General features: G+C 36.1%; 1 protein-coding gene across 3 annotated transcripts in view; it reads left to right on the forward strand.

Moving 5' to 3' along the window:
- BORA (BORA aurora kinase A activator) overlaps positions 1-20,850 on the forward strand; it is a 58,746-nt gene that overhangs the window by 30,485 nt on the left and 7,411 nt on the right. For 2 of the 3 annotated variants that reach the window (XM_077158407.1, XM_077158406.1), the window contains 6 exons: positions 1,119-1,184; positions 1,865-1,921; positions 2,381-2,604; positions 3,145-3,274; positions 14,805-15,415; positions 20,405-20,536. In XM_077158407.1, the coding sequence (XP_077014522.1) occupies positions 1,119-1,184; positions 1,865-1,921; positions 2,381-2,604; positions 3,145-3,274; positions 14,805-15,415; positions 20,405-20,536 (1,220 nt within the window). The remainder of the gene's footprint in view (positions 1-1,118; positions 1,185-1,864; positions 1,922-2,380; positions 2,605-3,144; positions 3,275-14,804; positions 15,416-20,404; positions 20,537-20,850) is intronic. The other variant, XM_077158408.1, reaches the window with a different exon arrangement.

The following is a 20,850-nucleotide window of genomic DNA, read 5'->3' on the forward strand; positions in this document are numbered from 1 at the left end:
AAACTTTGGCTTTTTTTGTCTCCTTGTATTTCACTTTTTCCTCCCTTTTATTTTGCTTATATTGATCATTTTATTGTATTTGTTTTTTATTTCTGATGATTTTCAAGTTACAAAAGCTTAATTTTAAATCATTAAGATTAAAAAAAATTACACCTGAATTTCTATTAATATCAAGAGTAAAAAGTGACTTCTGATGTCTGTTGTGAAAGAAACTGAATATGGTTTCATTTAGCAAATTTCAGGTTGTTTGGAAATAATCTGGTATTTTAATCCACACCATTTATCTTTAAAACAAACATTGTTATGGGAATCTGTCTGAGGACATTGAGGATGGCTAAAATGCATCCTTAACCTTTTTTTTTTCAGGGGAGAACAGATACCTGTAATTTATTTGGGACTCTGAATTGGTACATCATTGATGAAGAAGCAGTTACTCAATTCATTTAAATTTTTTACTTCATTTGAGGAAACAAGCTCATTTTTTATAATTTTCTTAGTAATGTATCACCTATACTGATTTTCATTTAAGAAAAAAACAGCCAATAAATTAAAATTCACCCTTAACCTTTTATTTTTATTATTATTTTAGTAACATATATACAACCTAAATTTTGCACCTTTAACTTCATTCAGATAATAAATTCAGTGGCATTAATTACATTCGCAGTGTTCTGCTGCTATCACCATTCTCCATTACCAAAATTTTTCATCCTTAACCTTTTAAGGCTGATGTTATGGAGAACCATCATGTTTTCCTTAAAAAATATTACTTGGTACCTCATTATTTGCCATGGTATCTGTCTAGCTTTATCATTGGGCTCCTTCAAAGGTTTAAAAAAACAAACAAACATGTTAAGTAACGTGTAAGTAACATGCATTACTTACCTCTGCAGACATTTATTTTTGCTTTTTTTTTGGCGGGGGAAGTACATGGACCAGGAATCGAACCTGGGTCTCCTGCAGGGCAGGGCAGAATTCTATCACTGAACTATCCTTGCACCCCTAAAGTATTGTAAAATAAAAGTTTCCACTCTGTTCATTTTTTACTCTGGAAAAAGTAACCCTAAAATAAATGGGGCATATAAAAAGTAAGACTTTTCTCTTAAAATGTTTTATAGGTATAAATATAAATAGTGACTCTACAATTGGAAGAAAGCTGACTATTCATTCTGAGAAAAGCAATGGTGGGTATGAATGTAGTCTGAAAAGAAATATGTTCCGTATTAAGCTATCTTTAATTTAAAAATCAGTTCATGTAGCAACATTTTACTCTGGTATTGAGACTGTTTTTTAATGAATGAGCTATACAACTAGATTATGAAAACTGACTTTTAAAAGCAAGTATATTGGGCAGGCCACGGTGGCTTAGCAGGCAGAGTTCTCACCTGCTGTGCTGGAGACCTGGGTTCAATTCCCAGTGCCTGCCCATGCAAGGAAAAAAAAAAGTATATTAAAATAGATATACTAAGTCGTGTTTTAGAAATAGCAATAGTATGTTGATTTCTTGTTCACAGCATGTGAATTGACCCTGGTGTTGGAAAGCATTCTTCTTAAAATTATTAATATTGGGAAATCTACCCCCAAATTAGGCTGGTTTCCTTTTTCTTTTAAGTGCCAACATCTCAGCCAGGAGTTTAACCTTTACCATTAACAGGTTTAGGTCTGTGTGCTTGAAAGTGTGGGAAAACTGCCTATAGGAAGATGGCATGATCTAAAATATAATCTATAGATGTAATGATCAGGTTTGGCTGGAATATCATGGGAAAATGGTAGATTGTGATGTGTATACTACATTGTATGTAATATACTTTCATTGATTTGTCCGTGCTTGTATTTATTTATTTATTTGCTTGCTTGCTTCCAGCTGCTTGTCAGACATTGCTGTCTCTTCCTGTGGATTTTAATTTAGAGAATGTATTAGGTAAATATTGTATTTGTTTAAACTTTTAATAACTAAGAAGATTTTTTTTCTGGCTTTTTGTAAATGGGAATATGTGAATGTAATATCTCTTTCTAAAGAAGTAGGAAGAAAGTACCATGAAATGTCTTCTTTTCTTTAATGTGACCTGAACTATCTTTTCGTTGCAATGAATGTTGCTGTAGATCTCAACTATGCATGGACACATCTTAATTGTATTACCTATTATTGCCTAACAATAATAGTATTACCATATATAATTAATATTAGTATTACCTAATATTAATAATGAAGGTCTGAAGAGAGCAAGATTTAAAACATGTATGAAATTAAACTGCCTTCTTTTTTTAAAATTTGAAGATACAATTCATGTTTGTCTTTAAAATATCAGATTAACATAGAAATATAATGACTTTTTAAAGTGATTAGCTTTACATTTTATCCTGTTAACATTAACCATAGGTGACTATTTTAGAGCTGACGAATTTGCAGATCAATCTCCAGGAAACCTCAGTTCTTCATCTCTCAGAAGAAAGCTGTTTTTAGATGGGAATGGAAGTATCTCTGACTCCTTATCTCCAACTTCTCCCAGAAGTTCTCATAGTGCTCAAGCATCACTTGAAGTGTTTTATTCAATAGATTTATCTCCTGTACGGTGTAGGAGCCCTGTTCAAACACCAGGTTCGGTAAGAAGTGCACTAATGAGACTGGTTAGTTTGCTGTAGATATACTTGTACATAGATGCTCATTATATTCAAGAAGAATAGTTGTCTTTTGTGTTTATCTTTCACAAGGCTTAACCTAACTCATAGGTTGTCATTAATCATAGGAATGTTTTTGGTCAGGCTCTCATATTTTATATTTAGAGGTATGTGTGATGCCCGAATTTATCATGAATCTCAGTGTAAGCTATTTACACAATTATGTAAGATTTTCAGGGTAACATGACTAGATTGACATTAATGTCTGATGGTATAAATAAAAAAATTTTTCATGAACAGCTATTCAGTATGAACTTTAATGGTTTGTTTAAACATAATACATTTATATTTTGACTAAGGTATTTGAGAATTTTTTATAGCAATCTTTTTAGCTGTCCTTGTTACAAGATGCCTTTTGATGGTCCTTTTGAACAATTCCTAATTTATAAATGTGTTCTAAAGTTTATAAATATGAAGTGTGTGTTGAGAAACTAATTTATAAATTTTTTGTTTTTTTAATCATAGGGCCAGTTTTCTTCTAGCCCTATTCAGGGTAATGCAAAAAAATACAGTTTGGGAAGCACAGCCAGTCCACCTATTTCTTCACCTACTTTCTCACCAATTGCACTTCAAATAGGAAAGACACCACTCTCAGGTATGTCTCATAATAAAATACCTAGTTTAAATTTTTATTCTATCAATAGTTGTTATTAAAGCAGCTCTTTTTAGCTTGTATTAATTATATAGAGCTCTGAAATGATGGCTACATCTATAAAATTTAGAAACTTCGGGTGGGCCACGGTGGCTCCATGGCAGAGTTCTTGCCTGCCATGCCAGAGACCTGGTTTGATTCCCGGTGCCTACCCATGAAAAAAAAAAAGAGAGAGAGAGAAATGTAGAAACTTTGATTTTTTTAGAAAAGGAGCAATTTACCTTCAAAGACTATGCTTCTCAGCAAAGTTCCACTCTAGGGTTAAATACTTCTGTTAGCAATATTTATATCAAGCACTATTAAAAAGAGAATTTTTAAAAGATGGGCAATTTTTGAGACAGATTGATTTTGTATACCTTCTGACCTTTAGGTTTAAATGTTGGTAATGGAGTATTCAGATTTTATAATAGTACAGTTGTTTGAATAAGGTTTTAAAGTAAAGATAATGTGAAAAGATTCACATATTAGTTTTTGCATTTTGTAATTTTCTTTTTGAGAAAATTATGATTCCTTTTGAAAACTATTCACAATTAAAAATCCTTGTCATAGTAAACAAATTGACAAATAAAAAACTATAAATTGTGACTGTCTTTTCTTTATGCATATGTATGATGGACACACACATGGATACACATGCATTCACTAGCATACCTGTATTACTCCATGTCCTACATTGTTCACAAAGCATTTTCCTATCATACTTCCCTAGATAATCTAAGCCATTTATTACTGTCTCAAAACATTGTCCTTGTGAATACATTGTGTTATAATTCTAAAGTTAATTTCTTAGAAGTGGAATAATTTCATCTCCAGGGTGATTTTTTTTTATAAACCCACCTTTTTTTTAGCATATATCATAAAGAAGTCTTATGCACACTATATATTTTGACTAGGCATCTTATAAACTCACAGTTTTCTGTCTTTTATAAATCTATTTTACTACAGTTCTTTAGTTCATGATAGTTAGCTATTTGGCTTCTTTTTTCTTTTTTGTGAAATATAAAACATACAAAAAAAGCAATAAATTTTAAAGCACATTGCAACAATTAGTTGTAGAAAAGATTGCAGAGTTTGGTATGGGTTGCAGTTCTACAATTTTAGGTTTTTACTTCTAGCTGCTCTAAGATACTGGAGACTAAAAGAAATATCAATACAATGATTCAGCAGTCATACTCATTGTTAAACTCTACCTTCTCTGTATAACTCCACCATTACCCTTGATCTTTCTCCCACTCTTTAGGGGTATTTGGGCTATCCCCATTCTAACTTTTTCATGTTGGAAGGGGCTCTCGATAATATGGAATAGGGGATGGAACTAGTTGATGTTCTGAAGAGGCTGGCTTCTACATTTCAAGATGTTTCTGGTCCAGGGACCCTCTGGAGGTTGTAAGTTTCTGGAAAGTTACCCTAGTGCATGGAACCTTGTAGAATCTTATATAGTGCGTAGGTGTTCTTTAGTATAGACAGGAATGGTTTTGGTTGGGGTTCGGCAAGTAATAGTAGGTAGCGATATCTAACTGAAGCATGCATAAGAATAATCTTCAGAGTAGCCTCTTGACTCTATTTGAACTCTCTCAGCCACTGATACCTTATTTGTTCCACTTCTTTTCCCCTTTTGATCAGGGTGGCATTGTTGACCCCACAGTGCCAGGGTAAGACCTTCACTCCTGGATGTCATGTCCCATGTAGCAGGGAAGGCAATGATTTCACTTGCAGAACTGGGTTTAGAGAGAGCTAGGCTACATCTGAGCAACAAAAGAGGTCCTCCAGAAGTAACTCTTAGGTATACCTACAGGTAGGCTAAGCTTCTCTGCTGTATGCATAAGCTTCACCAGAGCAAGCCTCAAGCAGGCAGCGGGTGGCTGGAGAAGCTTGAAGATATCTGCTTGTGAGGCAGAGGTGTCTACAAAACCATAAATGATACAAGAATTTACTCAAAATTAACAAGTACCCTGATAATGAGGTACAGGAAAACCAAGTACCAACTCTGGAAGAATGGCCAGAAAAGTATGTGAGCTGCGACGTTTCATTTCATCAGGACATCAGCTAGTAAAGAAACATTTGGATAGTTTTCTTAACGGCAAGAGTGAACTCAGGATGTTTTTTCTTCTTTGTGGAAAAGCAGTTGAGATGAGATGGTTTGCAGACCAGGCACACAGCATAGTTGGAGTGGAGACAGATCAGTGAGCTTCGGATTCTAGAATTTTTTACAGAATAGGATTTTTCTTACTCAGTAGAACCAATTGCCAAAATTCCTGGAGCCAAGTTTTTAAGAGTTCTTCAAGGAACATTTCATTGTACTACTGCAGCATTTTTTTTATTTCCAGAGTAAACATTGGTGAATTTGACAGGATTTGGGATAGAGGATCCTTAGTCATTGTTAATACACGTGATTGAGATCACTGTGTTGATATAATGATGTTCCTAATAAGAAAAGGGTGCCAGTACCTCATGTCTATTGTTTCTCATGATCCAACTAAACATGGAGGCCCACCATTTTATATTGCAAACACTGACACTGAAAGGCTGTTCAGCACAAAATGTAATATTTATTGTCTTGAGAAGGTTGATGCTTTTGAAGAATGTCAAAAGTTGGGGAATTGACAACATATTTGAAAAACTATCTATTTGCAGACAAAATCTAGCATATCAACAAGTTATTTGAGCAATTGAAAATCATCCTCAAGCATGAAAATATAATGAATGACTAAAAAAATTATTTACCAATCATATCACAGACCTTTGTTCAAAAAAACATATAATTTTTCATCCAGGGTATGGACAGATGACTGAAAATTATGGATAAAAAATAAATAATAAGGAGGACAAAGGGTAAAATAAATTGGGTAAATGTAAACACTAGTGGTCAATGAGAGGGAGTGGTAAGGTATATAGTATGTATGAGTTTTTTTTCCTTTTTCTGGAGTGATGCTAATGTTCTAAAAAATGATCGTGGTGATAACAACTATGTGATGGTACTGTGAGCCACTGATTGCATACCATGAACAGAATGTATGTGTGTGAAGATTTAAAAAAAAAAAAGATTCAAGCCGAAAAAAAAATATGCATATAGGTTTTTCAGAGAAAAACACATAATAAAATGTTAAAAGTGACTACCTTTTAGAGGAGAGTAATTAGGAGTATAAGCAGACTATACTTGTCTGTTTTACTTACAGATTATAAAAAAAATTTTTCCGTAAGCATGTATTACTTATATAATTAATATATAAAAGAGAAATGCAAGGCATATAACAAAGAAATATAAGAGAGAAAGATTGACATTGAGTGTTTATATTTTTGCTAGTTAAAAAAAGAAAGTAAAAAAATTACATAAAATAATTTTATTATCGACGCTCCTTAGTACTCCTTCTCACATTTTGTCTCCTTATGTAATAATTTTCTTTGTAAGATAATTATGAAACAACTTTAAAAGTTTAGTTAAATGAACTAACTTATATGAAACCAAGCATTTTTCCTAAACTGTAAAAATCTTACAAATTTTAAAATTTAAGTTTTTTCCTGAGATTGGAAGGTTTTTGTTTCCTATAGGTTGATCTTATTTAAATAATAGTCTTTTGAAGTATGGTGAATCCAGACTCATGATTGTTCACTATGAAAGTTTAGATTAAAATCTGTTTTTCATTAACACTGACATTTTATTAAATCAAACACTTCCCTTTAATAGCACTACCTAATATCTAATAGGTTTCAGTTGTTTAGCTCATGTTAAGAGAATGGTGTATTAAAAAATATGTAATATTTTTAATAAAACAGACAAACAAGGAAGAGCAAGCCTCAAGATCCAGGGATTGACCTACTGATTTGGGTATCCTTAATGTTTGACACAGTATCAGGGGTTTCCCTCGTGGTAAAGTTTAAAATATTTCCATATTTTTCCTCTTATAAATCAAGGGACTTTGCCAGTACTATTTGATTATCTTCTTAATATACTCTAGGTTTTATCCAGGCATTACATTAAGTTATAGAGGGTAAAAGCCCTCATTCTTATTCTGGGCTCTGTGTTTGGATTGTTTAAATGATCTATCCAGACAGGTTGAGTTAGATTATGAGCTACAAAAAATTTAGGTTCTGGACAAAATAAACCTTTCCTCCTTTGGTCTCAGAGAGTAAATGAAGTTCTAAAACAGGGGTGACAAATATTGCCAAATATTCTTCATAAAAAAAAAATTTCCTCCAATTGAAATTTCCACAAAATGTGTAAGAAAGTCTGTTTTTCAGTCTCCAGAAACACTGGCATTGTCATTTTTTCAAATGTTTCTTAATATGGTACAAGTCCTTTTACTGCTTTAATTTTTACATCTTTGATAATTAATGTTGTTGAACTGTTTCCAAGTAGTGGCCTGTTTTGGGGGGCGCGGAAATTATTAGTTCTGACTTCAATGTTTTTGTTAAATGATCTCTCACTTTTATTTTCATAATTTTTTAATTTTGAGGTTGAACATTTTTCATATTTGTTTACAGTTTGGAAGACTTAGTTACGTACTTTGCCCTTTTTAAAAAATGTTTTCATTAAGCTAATGAAATCATTAAAGTATATGTTTTTTTTTTATTAACGGAAAAAAAGAAATTAACCCAACATTTAGAAATCATACCATTCTACATATGCAATCAGTAATTCTTAACATCATCACATAGATGCATGATCATCGTTTCTTAGTACATTTGCATCGGTTTAGAAGAACTAGCAACACAACAGAAAAAGATATAGAATGTTGATATAGAGAAAAAGAATAGAAGTAATAATAGTAAAAAAAAAAAACCTATAGCTCAGTTGCAGCTTCATTCAGTGTTTTAACATGATTACTTTACAATTAGGTATTATTGTGCTGTCCGTTTTTGAGTTTTTGTATCTAGTCCTGTTGCACAGTCTGTATCTCTTCAGCTCCAATTACCCATTATCTTACCCTGTTTCTAACTCCTGCTGGACTCTGTTACCAATGACATATTCCAAGTTTATTCTCGAATGTGAGTTCACATCACTGGGACCATACAGTATTTGTCCTTTAGTTTTTGGCTAGACTCACTCAGCATAATGTTCTCTAGGTCCATCCATGTTATTACATGCTTCATAAGTTTATCTTGTCTTAAAGCTGCATAATATTCCATCGTATGTATATACCACAGTTTGTTTAGCCATTCTTCTGTTGATGGACATTTTGGCTGTTTCCATCTCTTTGCAATTGTAAATAACGCTGCTGTAAACATTGGTGTGCAAATGTCCGTTTGTGTCTTTGCCCTTAAGTCCTTTGAGTAGATACCCAGCAATGGTATTGCTGGGTCGTATGGCAATTCTATATTCAGCTTTTTGAGGAACCGCCAAACTGCCTTCCACAGTGGTTGCACCCTTTGACATTCCCACCAACAGTGGATAAGTGTGCCTCTTTCTCCGCATCCTCTCCAGCACTTGTCATTTTCTGTTTTGTTGATAATGGCCATTCTGGTGGGTGTGAGATGATATCTCATTGTGGTTTTGATTTGCATTTCTCTAATGGCCAGGGACATTGAGCATCTCTTCATGTGCCTCTTGGCCATCCGTATTTCTTCTTCTGGTAGGTGTCTGTTTAAGTCTTTTTCCCATTTTATAATTGGGTTGGCTGTCTTTTTGTTGTTGAGTTGAACAATCTCTTTATAAATTCTGGATACTAGACCTTTATCTGATATGTCGTTTCCAAATATTGTCTCCCATTGTGTAGGCTGTCTTTCTACTTTCTTGATGAAGTTCTTTGATGCACAAAAGTGTTTAATTTTGAGGAGCTCCCATTTATTTATTTCCTTCTTCAGTGTTCTTGCTTTAGGTTTAAGGTCCATAAAACCACCTCCAGTTGTAAGATCCATAAGATATCTCCCAACATTTTCCTCTAACTGTTTTATGGTCTTAGACCTAATGTTTAGATCTTTGATCCATTTTGAGTTAACTTTTGTATAGGGTGTGAGAGATGGGTCTTCTTTCATTCTTTTGCATATGGATATCCAGTTCTCTAGGCACCGTTTATTGAAGAGACTGCTCTGTCCCAGGTGAGTTGGCTTGACTGCCTTATCAAAGATCAAATGTCCATAGATGAGAGGGTCTATATGTGAGCACTCTATTCGATTCCATTGGTCGATATATCTATCTTTATGCCAATACCATGCTGTTTTGACCACTGTGGCTTCATAATATGCCTTAAAGTCAGGCAGCGCGAGACCTCCAGCTTCGTTTTTTTTCCTCAAGATGTTTTTAGCAATTCGGGGCACCCTGCCCTTCCAGATAAATTTGCTTATTGGTTTTTCTATTTCTGAAAAAGAAGTTGTTGGGATTTTGATTGGTATTGCATTGAATCTGTAAATCAATTTCGGTAGGATTGACATCTTGACTATATTTAGTCTTCCAATCCATGAACACGGTATGCCCTTCCATCTATTTAGGTCTTCTGTGATTTCTTTTAGCAGTTTTTTGTAGTTTTCTTTATATAGGTTTTTTGTCTCTTTGGTTAAATTTATTCCTAGGTATTTTATTCTTTTAGTTGCGATTGTAAATGGGATTCGTTTCTTGATTTCCGCCTCAGCTTGTTCATTACTAGTGTATAGAAAAGCTACAGATTTTTGAATATTGATCTTGTAGCCTGCTACTTTGCTGTACTCATTTATTAGCTCTAGTAATTTTATTGTGGATTTTTCTGGGTTTTCTACGTATAGTATCATATCGTCTGCAAACAGTGATAGTTTTACTTCTTCCTTTCCAATAATGATGCCTTGTATTTCTTTTTCTTGCCTAATTGCTCTGGCTAGAACTTCCAACACAAGGTTGAATAATAGTGGTGATAGTGGACATCCTTGTCTTGTTCCTGATCTTAGGGGGAAAGTTTTCAATTTTTCCCCATTGAGGATGATATTAGCTGTGGGTTTTTCATATATTCCCTCTATCATTTTAAGGAAGTTCCCTTGTATTCCTATCTTTTGAAGTGTTTTCAACAGGAAAGGATGTTGAATCTTGTCGAATGCCTTCTCTGCATCAATTGAGATGATCATGTGATTTTTCTGCTTTGATTTGTTGATGTGGTGTATTACATTAATTGATTTTCTTATGTCGAACCATCCTTGCATACCTGGGATGAATCCTACTTGGTCATGATGTATACTTCTTTTAATGTGTTGTTGGATACGATTTGCTAGAATTTTATTGAGGATTTTTGCATCTATATTCATTAGAGAGATTGGTCTGTAGTTTTCTTTTTTTGTAATATCTTTGCCTGGTTTTGGTATGAGGGTGATGTTGGCTTCATAGAATGAATTAGGTAGTTTTCCCTCCACTTCAATTTTTTTGAAGAGTTTGAGGCAAGTTGGTACTAATTCTTTCTGGAATGTTTGATGGAATTCACATGTGAAGCCGTCTGGTCCTGGACTTTTCTTTTTAGGAAGCTTTTGAATGACTAATTCAATTTCTTTACTTGTGATTGGTTTGTTGAGGTCATCTATTTCTTCTTGAGTCAAAGTTGGTTGTTCATGTCTTTCCAGGAACCCATCCATTTCATCTAAATTGTTGTATTTATTAGCGTAAAGTTGTTCATAGTATCCTGTTATTACCTCCTTTATTTCTGTGAGGTCAGTAGTTATGTCTCCTCTTCCGTTTCTGATCTTATTTATTTGTATCCTCTCTCTTCTTCTTTTTGTCAATCTTGCTAAGGGCCCATCAATCTTATTGATTTTCTCATAGAACCAACTTCTGGTCTTATTGATTTTCTCTATTGTTTTCAATTTCATTTATTTCTGCTCTAATCTTTGTTATTTCTTTCCTTTTGCTTGCTTTGGGATTAGTTTGCTGTTCTTTCTCCAGTTCTTCCAAGTGGACAGTTAATTCCTGCATTTTTGCCTTTTCTTCTTTTCTGATATAGGCATTTAGGGCAATAAATTTCCCTCTTAGCACTGCCTTTGCTGCGTCCCATAAGTTTTGATATGTTGTGTTTTCATTTTCATTCGCCTCGAGGTATTTACTAATTTCACTTGCAATTTCTTCTTTGACCCACTCGTTGTTTAAGAGTGTGTTGTTGAGCCTCCATGTATTTATGAATTTTCTGGGACTCCGTCTATTATTGATTTCCAACTTCATTCCTTTATGATCCAAGAAAGTGTTGTGTATGATTTCAATCTTTTTAAATTTGTTAAGACTTGCTTTGTGACCCAGCATATGGTCTATCTTTGAGAATGATCCATGAGCACTTGAGAAAAAGGTGTATCCTGCTGTTGTGGGATGTAATGTCCGAAAAATGTCTGTTAAGTCTAGCTCATCTATAGTAATATTCAGATTCTCTATTTCTTTATTGATCCTCTGTCTAGATGTTCTGTCCATTGATGAGAGTGGGGAATTGAAGTCTCCAACTATTATGGTATTTGTGTCTATTTCCCTTTTCAGTGTTTGCAGTGTATTCCTCACGTATTTTCGGGCATTCTGATTCGGTGCGTAAATATTTATGATTGTTATGTCTTCTTGTTTAATTGTTCCTTTTATTAGTATATAGTGTCCTTCTTTGTCTCTTTTAACTGTTTTACATTTGAAGTCTAATTTGTTGGATATTAGTATAGGCAGTCCTGCTCTTTTCTGGTTGTTATTTGCATGAAATATCTTTTCCCAACCTTTCACTTTCAACCTATGTTTATCTTTGGGTCTAAGATGTGTTTCCTGTAGACAGCATATAGAAGGATCCTGTTTTTTAATCCATTCTGCCAGTCTATGTCTTTTGATTGGGGAATTCAGTCCACTAACATTTAGTGTTATTACTGTTTGGATAATATTTTCCTGTACCATTTTGCCTTTTGTATTATATATATCATATCTGACTTTCCTTCTTTCTACACTCTTCTCCATACCTCTCTCTTCTGTCTTTTCGTATCTGACTCTAGTGCTCCCTTTAGTATTTCTTGCAGAGCTGGTCTCTTGGTCACAAATTCTCTCAATGACTTTTTGTCTGAGAATGTTTTAATTTCTCCCTCATTTTTGAAGGACAATTTTGCTGGATATAGGAGTCTTGGTTGGCAGTTTTTCTCTTTTAGTAATTTAAATATATCATCCCACTGTCTTCTAGCTTCCATGATTTCTGCTGAGAAATCTACACATAGTCTTATTGGGTTTCCCTTGTATGTGATGGATTGTTTTTCTCTTGCTGCTTTCAAGATCCTCTCTTTCTCTTTGACCTCTGACATTCTAACTAGTAAGTGTCTTGGAGAATGCCTATTTGGGTCTAATCTCTTTGGGGTGTGCTGCACTTCTTGGATCTGTAATTTTAGGTCTTTCATAAGAATTGGGAAATTTTCAGCGATAATTTCTTCCATTAGTTTTTCTCATCCTTTTCCCTTCTCTTCTCTTTCTGGGACACCCACAGCACTTATATTTGTGCGGTTCATATTGTCCTTGAGTTCCCTGATACCCTGTTCAAATTTTTCCATTCTTTTCCTGATAGTTTCTGTTTCTTTTTGGAGTTCAGATGTTCCATCCTCCAAATCACTAATTCTATCTTCTGTCTCTTTAAATCTATCATTGTAGGTATCCATTATTTTTTCCATCTTTTCTACTTTATCCTTCACTTCCATAAGCTGTGTGATTTGTTTTTCAGTTTTTGTATTTCTTCTTTTTGTTCAGCCCATGTCTTCTTCATGTCCTCCCTCAATTTATCGATTTCGTTTTTGAAGAGGTTTTCCATTTGTGTTCGTATATTCAGCATTAGTTGTCTCAGCTCCTGTATCTCAGTTGAACTATTGGTTTGTTCCTTTGACTGGGCCATATTTTCAATTTTCTGAGCATGATCCGTTATCTTCTGCTGGCGTCTGGGCATTTAGTCAGATTTCCCTGGGTGGTGGACCCAACCGGTTGAAAGATTTTTCTGTGAAATCTCTGGGTTCTGTTTTTCTTATCCTGCCCAGTAGGTGGCGCTCGTGGCACACGTTTGTCTGCGAGTCCCACCAGTAAATGTGCTGTGGGTCGTTTAACTTTGGAAACCTCTCGCCGTGGGGGAGGTTCGCCAGCCGACGCAGCTTGGAAGAGTGCCAGCCGGCCCGGGGGTCCGAACGCGGGGAGGGTCGCCGGCCGCCGCAGCCCGGGAGAGCGCCCATCCCAATTTCCTAGTCGGCCCGGGGCGCCAAGCATGGCGGGAGGGCGCCAGCTGCCGCGGCCCGGGGAGTCACGTGTTTGGAAGGGACCCCCCCGGTCACCGTTCTCCACAGCCTGGGGATTTCCGATCCAATTCTCTCAGTTGGTCCGGGGGTCTGTGCCTCGTGGTGGCGCCAGCCGCCGCTGCTTGAGAGGACCGCCTGTCCACTCATCCCAGCTGGCCCGGGAAGGAGGAAGGGAGGGACTCTGGCCGCTTGCCCCTCTGCCTGGGGAACCCCGCGCCCCTCGGCGATCTCACCAGAGCGGGTTCTCTCAGCCAGTCAGGCGTTCCAGGATGGGGTACGCTGTCTGTTTGATCTTTGTCGTGGCTCCGGGAGCTGTTCTGTGTCGTTTCTGCTCCCCTAGTAGCTCTTCTGGAGGAGGAAAGGTGAGGATGGCAAGGCTGTTGAGGACGGTGGCGGAGGAGCCAGTGAAGGCGGAAGAGGGCACGGTGGTGTTTGGAGAGCCGCTGGAATAGGAGGAGAAAGGGAAGGATAAGATGGCGGATGGAGCGCCGCTGGAGCAGAAGGGGAAAGGGAAGGGCAAGATGGCGGCGGGAGCACCGCCGGCGGAGAAAGAGGAAGAGGAGTGCTAGATGGTGGCGGAAGCGCCAGTGGAAAAAGAGGAAGAGGAGGGCTAGATGGCAGCTTGAGCGCTGGCGGAGAATGTGGAAGAGTAGGGCTAGATGGTGGCTGGAACGCCGGCGGAGAAAGAGGAAGAGGAGGGCTAGATGGCGGCGGGAGCGCCGGCGGCGAAGAGGGAAGAGCAGGGCTAGATGGCGGCGGGAGCACCGCCGGCAGAGAAAAAAGTGTATGTTTTTAATAATTTTTATCATTTTGATTATTTTGTCATTGTTAAGCCGTTTATTTTAATGTTCTCCAATTTTTCATTTGCCTTTTAATGTTTCTTAGAATATTTTGCATAAATATAAAGATGTATTTTTAAATACTTTGTTTAACAGATATAGTTATTAAATCATTGCTTTCAGATTTGCTAGGTATTGTCTTTGTCTATGAACAATATTGTTTTGATGGTTGTATGTATACGAGAAAATAATTCTCTGGAATTAAAATGTTTTGTTTAATTAAAAAAGGGGAAGTGCTAGAGAAATTTATTTTTTAAGAGTGACATGCTGCTTATTGAGAGGCATTCTTCATTTGTATATAATAGAAGGATTCTAAGTGATCCAAAATTTCACTTTCATAACTAGCAGGAACTATTATAGAAACCCAGTTTTAGTTTTGGGGGCATGAAAAATGATGATTAATATTTAATGTTGACTTTTCCATTTTCATGATTTTATAATGTAATTTTTCCCTCCCAATCTTTTAGAACAAAGGAAGTTTACTTTTCATTCTCCTGATGCTTCATCTGGAACAAATTCTAAAGGAATTACTAATCCATGTATGAGAAGTCCTTATATAGATGGCTGCTCACCAATTAAAAATTGGTCTCCTCTGAGATTCGAGATGTGTAGCGGTGGTGCCCAGTATCGGACCTCACTTATTCGGATACCTTTTACTCTTGAGCCTCCCAGTGAAGATGAAGAAGATAAAGAGAACACACCTCCCATCGACGTCTCCTTGCCAGTCATGGATACTGCTGGCGTACATCTGCGGCAGTTGAACAGTGATACTTTTACACATGGCACACATTTAGTTGTGACTGCCATGTCCATCTCACAGAATCCATCCAGTGCTTCTGAAAAAGGATTAGCACTGTTGCAGGATGTTGAAAGTGAGAAGGAGAATAACACTGTGGATATGGTTGACCCTGTAGAGATGGTGGATGAGAACACATGGATTAAGGAGACTGTTGATAATGGGGGTTTACCCCTGACTGATTTTGTGAGTGGAATTGCCTTCAGTATTGAAAACTCTCATATGTGCATGTCACCTCTTGCAGAAAGCAGTGTCATTCCTTGTGAAAGCAGTAACATTCAGGTAAGGTATTTTTAATATTCTGTAGTGTTTTACTAACTCCCAATCTTTTGACTGACTTCGTTGTAGATTCCCTTGGTGTTCTTTATCTTTTCTAAGATTATAGTGAAAAAGAAAATGGATTAAATGTAAGGACTCTAGCATTATCTAATGTTTTTTTTATCAATACCAATCAGCTTCTTTCTTCTAATTCAGACTGAGGTATATATTTAATATTCATATTAAGTGACATATTTAGAGCAATTAAAGATAAGAACAGAAAGAAACTCAAACTGTTCTGTTTCTATAGACTGTTAAAGTCAGGCAACCTCTCAGGAAACAGCTCTCTTTGATGTGGACCTACTACCAAAGTAATGCAATTTCTGGCAAAAGTACTTGTATTTCAGAAATATAGTAGTTTTAGTTTTCCATTTATATGATTTAAGGGATAAAAAACAGAGTATAGAAGGGGTGCATGGATTGTTCAGTGGTAGAATGCTCGTCTGCCATTCAGGAGACCCAAGTTTGATTCCTGGCCCATGCATCACCACCACCACCCACCAAAAGAAACAACACAGAATTTAGAGCACTTTTATGTATAGTTTTCTATACCTTTCTTTAGAAAAATTAGATTATATATAACATGTCACATATTACACCCTTTCTTTGCTTTTTGTTTGCAGTATTATCACTGGATTGAGCTCACATTTACTTTTGGTATTAAGTTCAGAGAATTTGAATCATGGCCTGCAACACCATGCATGGACTCACCTTTGCCTTACTCTCCAACCTCATTTTGTTTCTCCTTGTAATTGTTAAGTCACGCTAGGTTTCTAGAGTTTAGAATTTCCATATTCTCTCTTGTCAAAGGGCCTTTGCACATGCACATGCTGTGTAGAATTCTGTAGAATTCCTTTCTATCTCCTTTCTAAACCTCACATATCAAGAAACCTTTCCTGAGCATCCTAGCCAGGCTAGATCTCAGTGTATGCTTTAATTCCATGTATATTCCACATATTTCCAGTCAGACTGTAAGCACCATTGATCCAGCAATCATGTGTTTATGTTTATCATCTCTGTTACCTAGTAAAAAGCTTGGCACATATAGCTCCTCATCAAATATTTGTGTAATAAAAGAATGAATACATAGGTAAGTTCAGAAGGACCGCATACAGTGAAAAGAGCAGTAGACTCAAGTTTGGAACCCCACTGATAAACTGAGGGGTGGATAAAGAAGGAGAGCACCTGAAGGAGACTGAGAAGGATTCACTGGAGAGGAGAGGGATCTTAGGAAATTATAGTGTCATGGAGCATCTTAAGAGCAAGGCATATAAGGTTTGAAAAGTGGCTTTTAGACTAATAACAGAAGTAATCTGGTGATTGAGCAGCCTCAGCAACGGGGCAAGTGAAGAGTGAATGTAAGTTAAAGAGGGCGAGATGATAAAATATGTGTAGACAACTCTTTGAAGAAGCTTAGTTGTGAAGGGAAAGAGAATGCTAGAAGAAAACTTCAAGTCAAAGATATTTTTTGTAGTTTTGTATGTATGTATTTACGTTAGTAGGGAGAAACAGCATATTTAAATTAAAAAGAGAGGGAAAAGCAGTTTGAGATTAGATGAGATAATTGTTAAGAGGTACCAGTTACATGCACTTTTCAATGACTGTCCCAAGACCATGCTCAGTATTTTACAGTCAGAATTTTACAGATGAGGGAACTGAGGCACACGAAATGGGATAGTATCTAGACCCTTTGTAGGATTAGTAGAGGTGACTTTTCCACTGTTACCGAGGGGAAGAGTTAATGTGAGTAAAACCAACAGTGTCTGAATGCTGTTGGTTTTCAGTAATTAATAATGGGAGACAAGTTTCTCTGCAAATAGTGGCACACAATAGGGAATGAGAATGATGAGGTAAGGGCTAATGGCCTTTTAAAATTTGAGGTCACTCTGTGGAGAATGGGGGAAACAGAGGGTAACTTTGCTGTCTTAATCCCAGGTGAGGATTAAGACCAGATTCCTGCGCTCAGGGAGAGATGAATCTGTACATATACTAAAGAAGCAGGACTCAAAAGTGCTGAGGCCACATTTCAAGGAATGCTAATGTAAGGGCATCCTGCTGCCTGTTGGGAACAATGAAAAGTTTTTGAAAGACGTTGATCTCTAACAATGCATAGGATGATTGGCAATAGAGAGACGATTTAGGGCAATGTAGTCCAGCCAGAAGAACACAAATTTTGTAATTTTGAATTAGAGTTCTTTTACTTATAGACAGTAGGTAGGATCTTACGGCAAGATACTTTCTTTGTCGGTGAGTAGAATAGAGCATGGCATTTTAATCTTTTTTTCCAGAAATGAAATGATGTTTCTGGATACCTTATTGATGTCTGTGAGATGTGATGAGATGATCTGTGTTATCTGGTTAGTACATAGTAGATATCGACATAAGTTAGAGACAGTGAGGCCAGCCACCATCTTATGAAGCTCCCATTGATTCTTCTCTTTTTGTTGTGTGACAAACACCTGTGTGTCTGACTTACTCCCTACTTTACTGTTGAATAACTTTTCCCTTGATAAGGTCAGTTATTAGTATTGAGTTGTATAAACTATTTATTATTTGCCAGTGGTAAATATTAGAAAATCATCTAGAATAATTGGCAGATTCTCTGGAAGCACTCTGATACTTGTTTTTGATCAAATAGCTGTTGAATGATAGCCAAATGAGATCTTTCACATAAGATGTAATGTTGTATTGTTTTACATATTGCAGGGTTTTGTTCTATTGCAACATGACTTTTTTTGTTTGTTTGTTTGTTTTAAACTTTTTTTATTAATTAAAAAAATTAACAAAACATTAAGATATTCCATTCTACATGTATAATCAGTAATTCTTAATATCATCACATAGTTACATATTCATCATTTCTTAGAATATTTGCATCAATTTAGAAAAAGAAATAAAATGATAATAGAGAAAAAAAAGATTATATATACCATACCCCTTACCCCTCACTTTCATTTACCACTAGCCTTTCAAACTAAATTTATTTTAACATTTGTTCCCCCTATTATTTATTTTTATTCCATATGTTCTACTCTTCTGTTGATATAGTAGCTAAAAGGAGCATCAGACACAAGGTTTTCACATTCACAGAGTCTCATTGTGAAAGCTATATCATTGGTCAATCATCAAGAAACATGGCTACTGGAACACAGCTCTACATTTTCAGGCAGTTCCCCCCAGCCTCTCCACTACATCTTGAACAACAAGGTGATATCTACTTAATGCATAAGAATAACCTCCAGGATAACCTCTTGACTCTGTCTGGAATCTCTCAGCCATTGACACTTAGTCTCATTTCACTCTTCCCCCTTTGGTTGAGAAGGTTCTCTCAGTCTCTTGATGTTAATTCTCAGCTCATTCTAGGGTTTTTCTCAGTCCTTTGATGCTGAGTCTCAGCTCATTCCAGGATCTTTGTCCCATGTTGCCAGGAAGATCCACACCCCTGGGAATCATATCCCACGCAGAGAGGGGGAGGGTGGTGAGACTGCTCATCATGTTGGTTGGAGAGAGGGGCCACATCTGAGCAAGAAAAGAGGCTCTCTTGGGGGTGACTCTTAGGCCTAAATTTTAAGTAGACTTGACCTATCCTTTGTGGGGTTAAGTTTCATATGAACAAACCCCAAGACTGGGGGCTCAGCCTATAGCTTTGGTTGTCCACACTGCTTGTGAGAATATCAAGAATTCAACTTGGGGAAGTTGAATTTCTCCCCGCTCTCACCATTCCCCGAAGGGGGCTTGTAAATACTTTTCCAGTCACTGATCAAATCACTCTGGGATTCATCGGGTCATCACTCTGGACAAACCAACAAAATCTCATGTCCTACTTGCAACATGACTCTTAATAGTGAAAAATAAGCATCCATCCCTAAACCTGGAAACATTTTTTTTTAGGATTTTGAATTATTGACTGCACTTTCTAGGCTACACTTTATTTGTGAGAGGGTCAAAAGTACACAGTCAGTTTTTTCCTTCCTCCAGAATCCCAGTTTTCTAGAATGGGCTTAAATGAAAGGTGAAGCTCTTGTGGGTTTTGTGTTTGTTTTGTGCTGAGCACTGCAAGTAAATGGAGGGAATGCTGTATAGTGGACAGAACCTAGGCTCTGGAGCCTCTTATCTTCTTCATCTTATTTTTGTGTGACAGTGTGAAAGTTAACCTTTCTGACCTTCAGTTGCCTTATCTATAAAATAATAGGGTTGTTATAAGGAGAAAATAATAAGAATGGCATTATATAAGGAGCCAAATAGGACCTGACATTTTCGAGACACTCAACAAATAATAATTTAAGATTATTTATTTTTGCTAGAATCTCTTCTTCTGTTCTTTTGGGCTGGGACAGTATGTCTTAAAATGCTACAGTTTTAATTAACAAGAAGAACTGAACTAACATCTATAGCCATTATTTGTGTGGCATTATTATGACAGTAAGATATTTTATTTCAACAATTAGTTGTGATTATAACATAACCCACCTTTTAAAAAATTTTATTATTTTGAATACTCTTAATGCTAGCATTCCCTTTAGGTAAATTTTATTTAGGGGTGTAGCCAGGCTACTTAGAGACAAACTTTGTGAATGAGTTGATTGTGATCACTCCCAGTAGATAAAAATGAGGATTAGAAAGAAACAGGATAGTGTGTTCTCAGTTGTTAACTGATTCTAAAGGATATTATAAGATATATTTAATCGGAAGGAATATATAAAGTACTTTGAAGAATAATCATTTCTATGGAAATTACTTTTTATGTTTATGTATTCTCAATTTCATTCAGTACAATCGACATTAAACATTACATTGTACTGGTTAGTTATATTGAATGATATTATATAGTGATTCACTTATATTTAACACTTAAGTTCCTCAAAATAGAGTCTGTGAATTACTGGTAAGTGAATTAAAGTGTGCAATTTTATCCTTTGGTGTTAATTTTTTTTCCCTCCTCATTCCTGGTAGATGGACAGTGGCTATAATACACAGAATTGTGGAAGCAATATTATGGATACAGTTGGGGCAGAAAGTTACTTCAAAGAAAGTGATCCACAAACCTTTGAAGTTGAGAATAAATCTCAAGTTTTTAATACAAAGGTATGGAGAAATTATAAAGCACAATATTGTTGCCTGTGACTTAAAAACCTCTTTCCTCATATTCTGTTTAAAGTTTTTGTTAGTTATCATGTTTATAACATCCCCTCTAATTCATTTAACAGTGGGAAAGATGATGGTTAAATCAAAATACTTCATTTTCTTAACTCTTTTGCTAAGGGAGAGTGTAAGAGAAGATGTTGTGAGAGAGGAGGCGATAGCCCTACATTGGAATGGTGTCTGAAATCAGTTCCTTAAAATTAAAGATGTAACAGGAGTAGTGGCATCAGATACGAGAGTTAGATTTTTGCCTCTAC

This window comes from Tamandua tetradactyla, chromosome 4 (genome assembly GCF_023851605.1).
Source record: "Tamandua tetradactyla isolate mTamTet1 chromosome 4, mTamTet1.pri, whole genome shotgun sequence".
Lineage (NCBI taxonomy): Eukaryota > Metazoa > Chordata > Mammalia > Pilosa > Myrmecophagidae > Tamandua > Tamandua tetradactyla.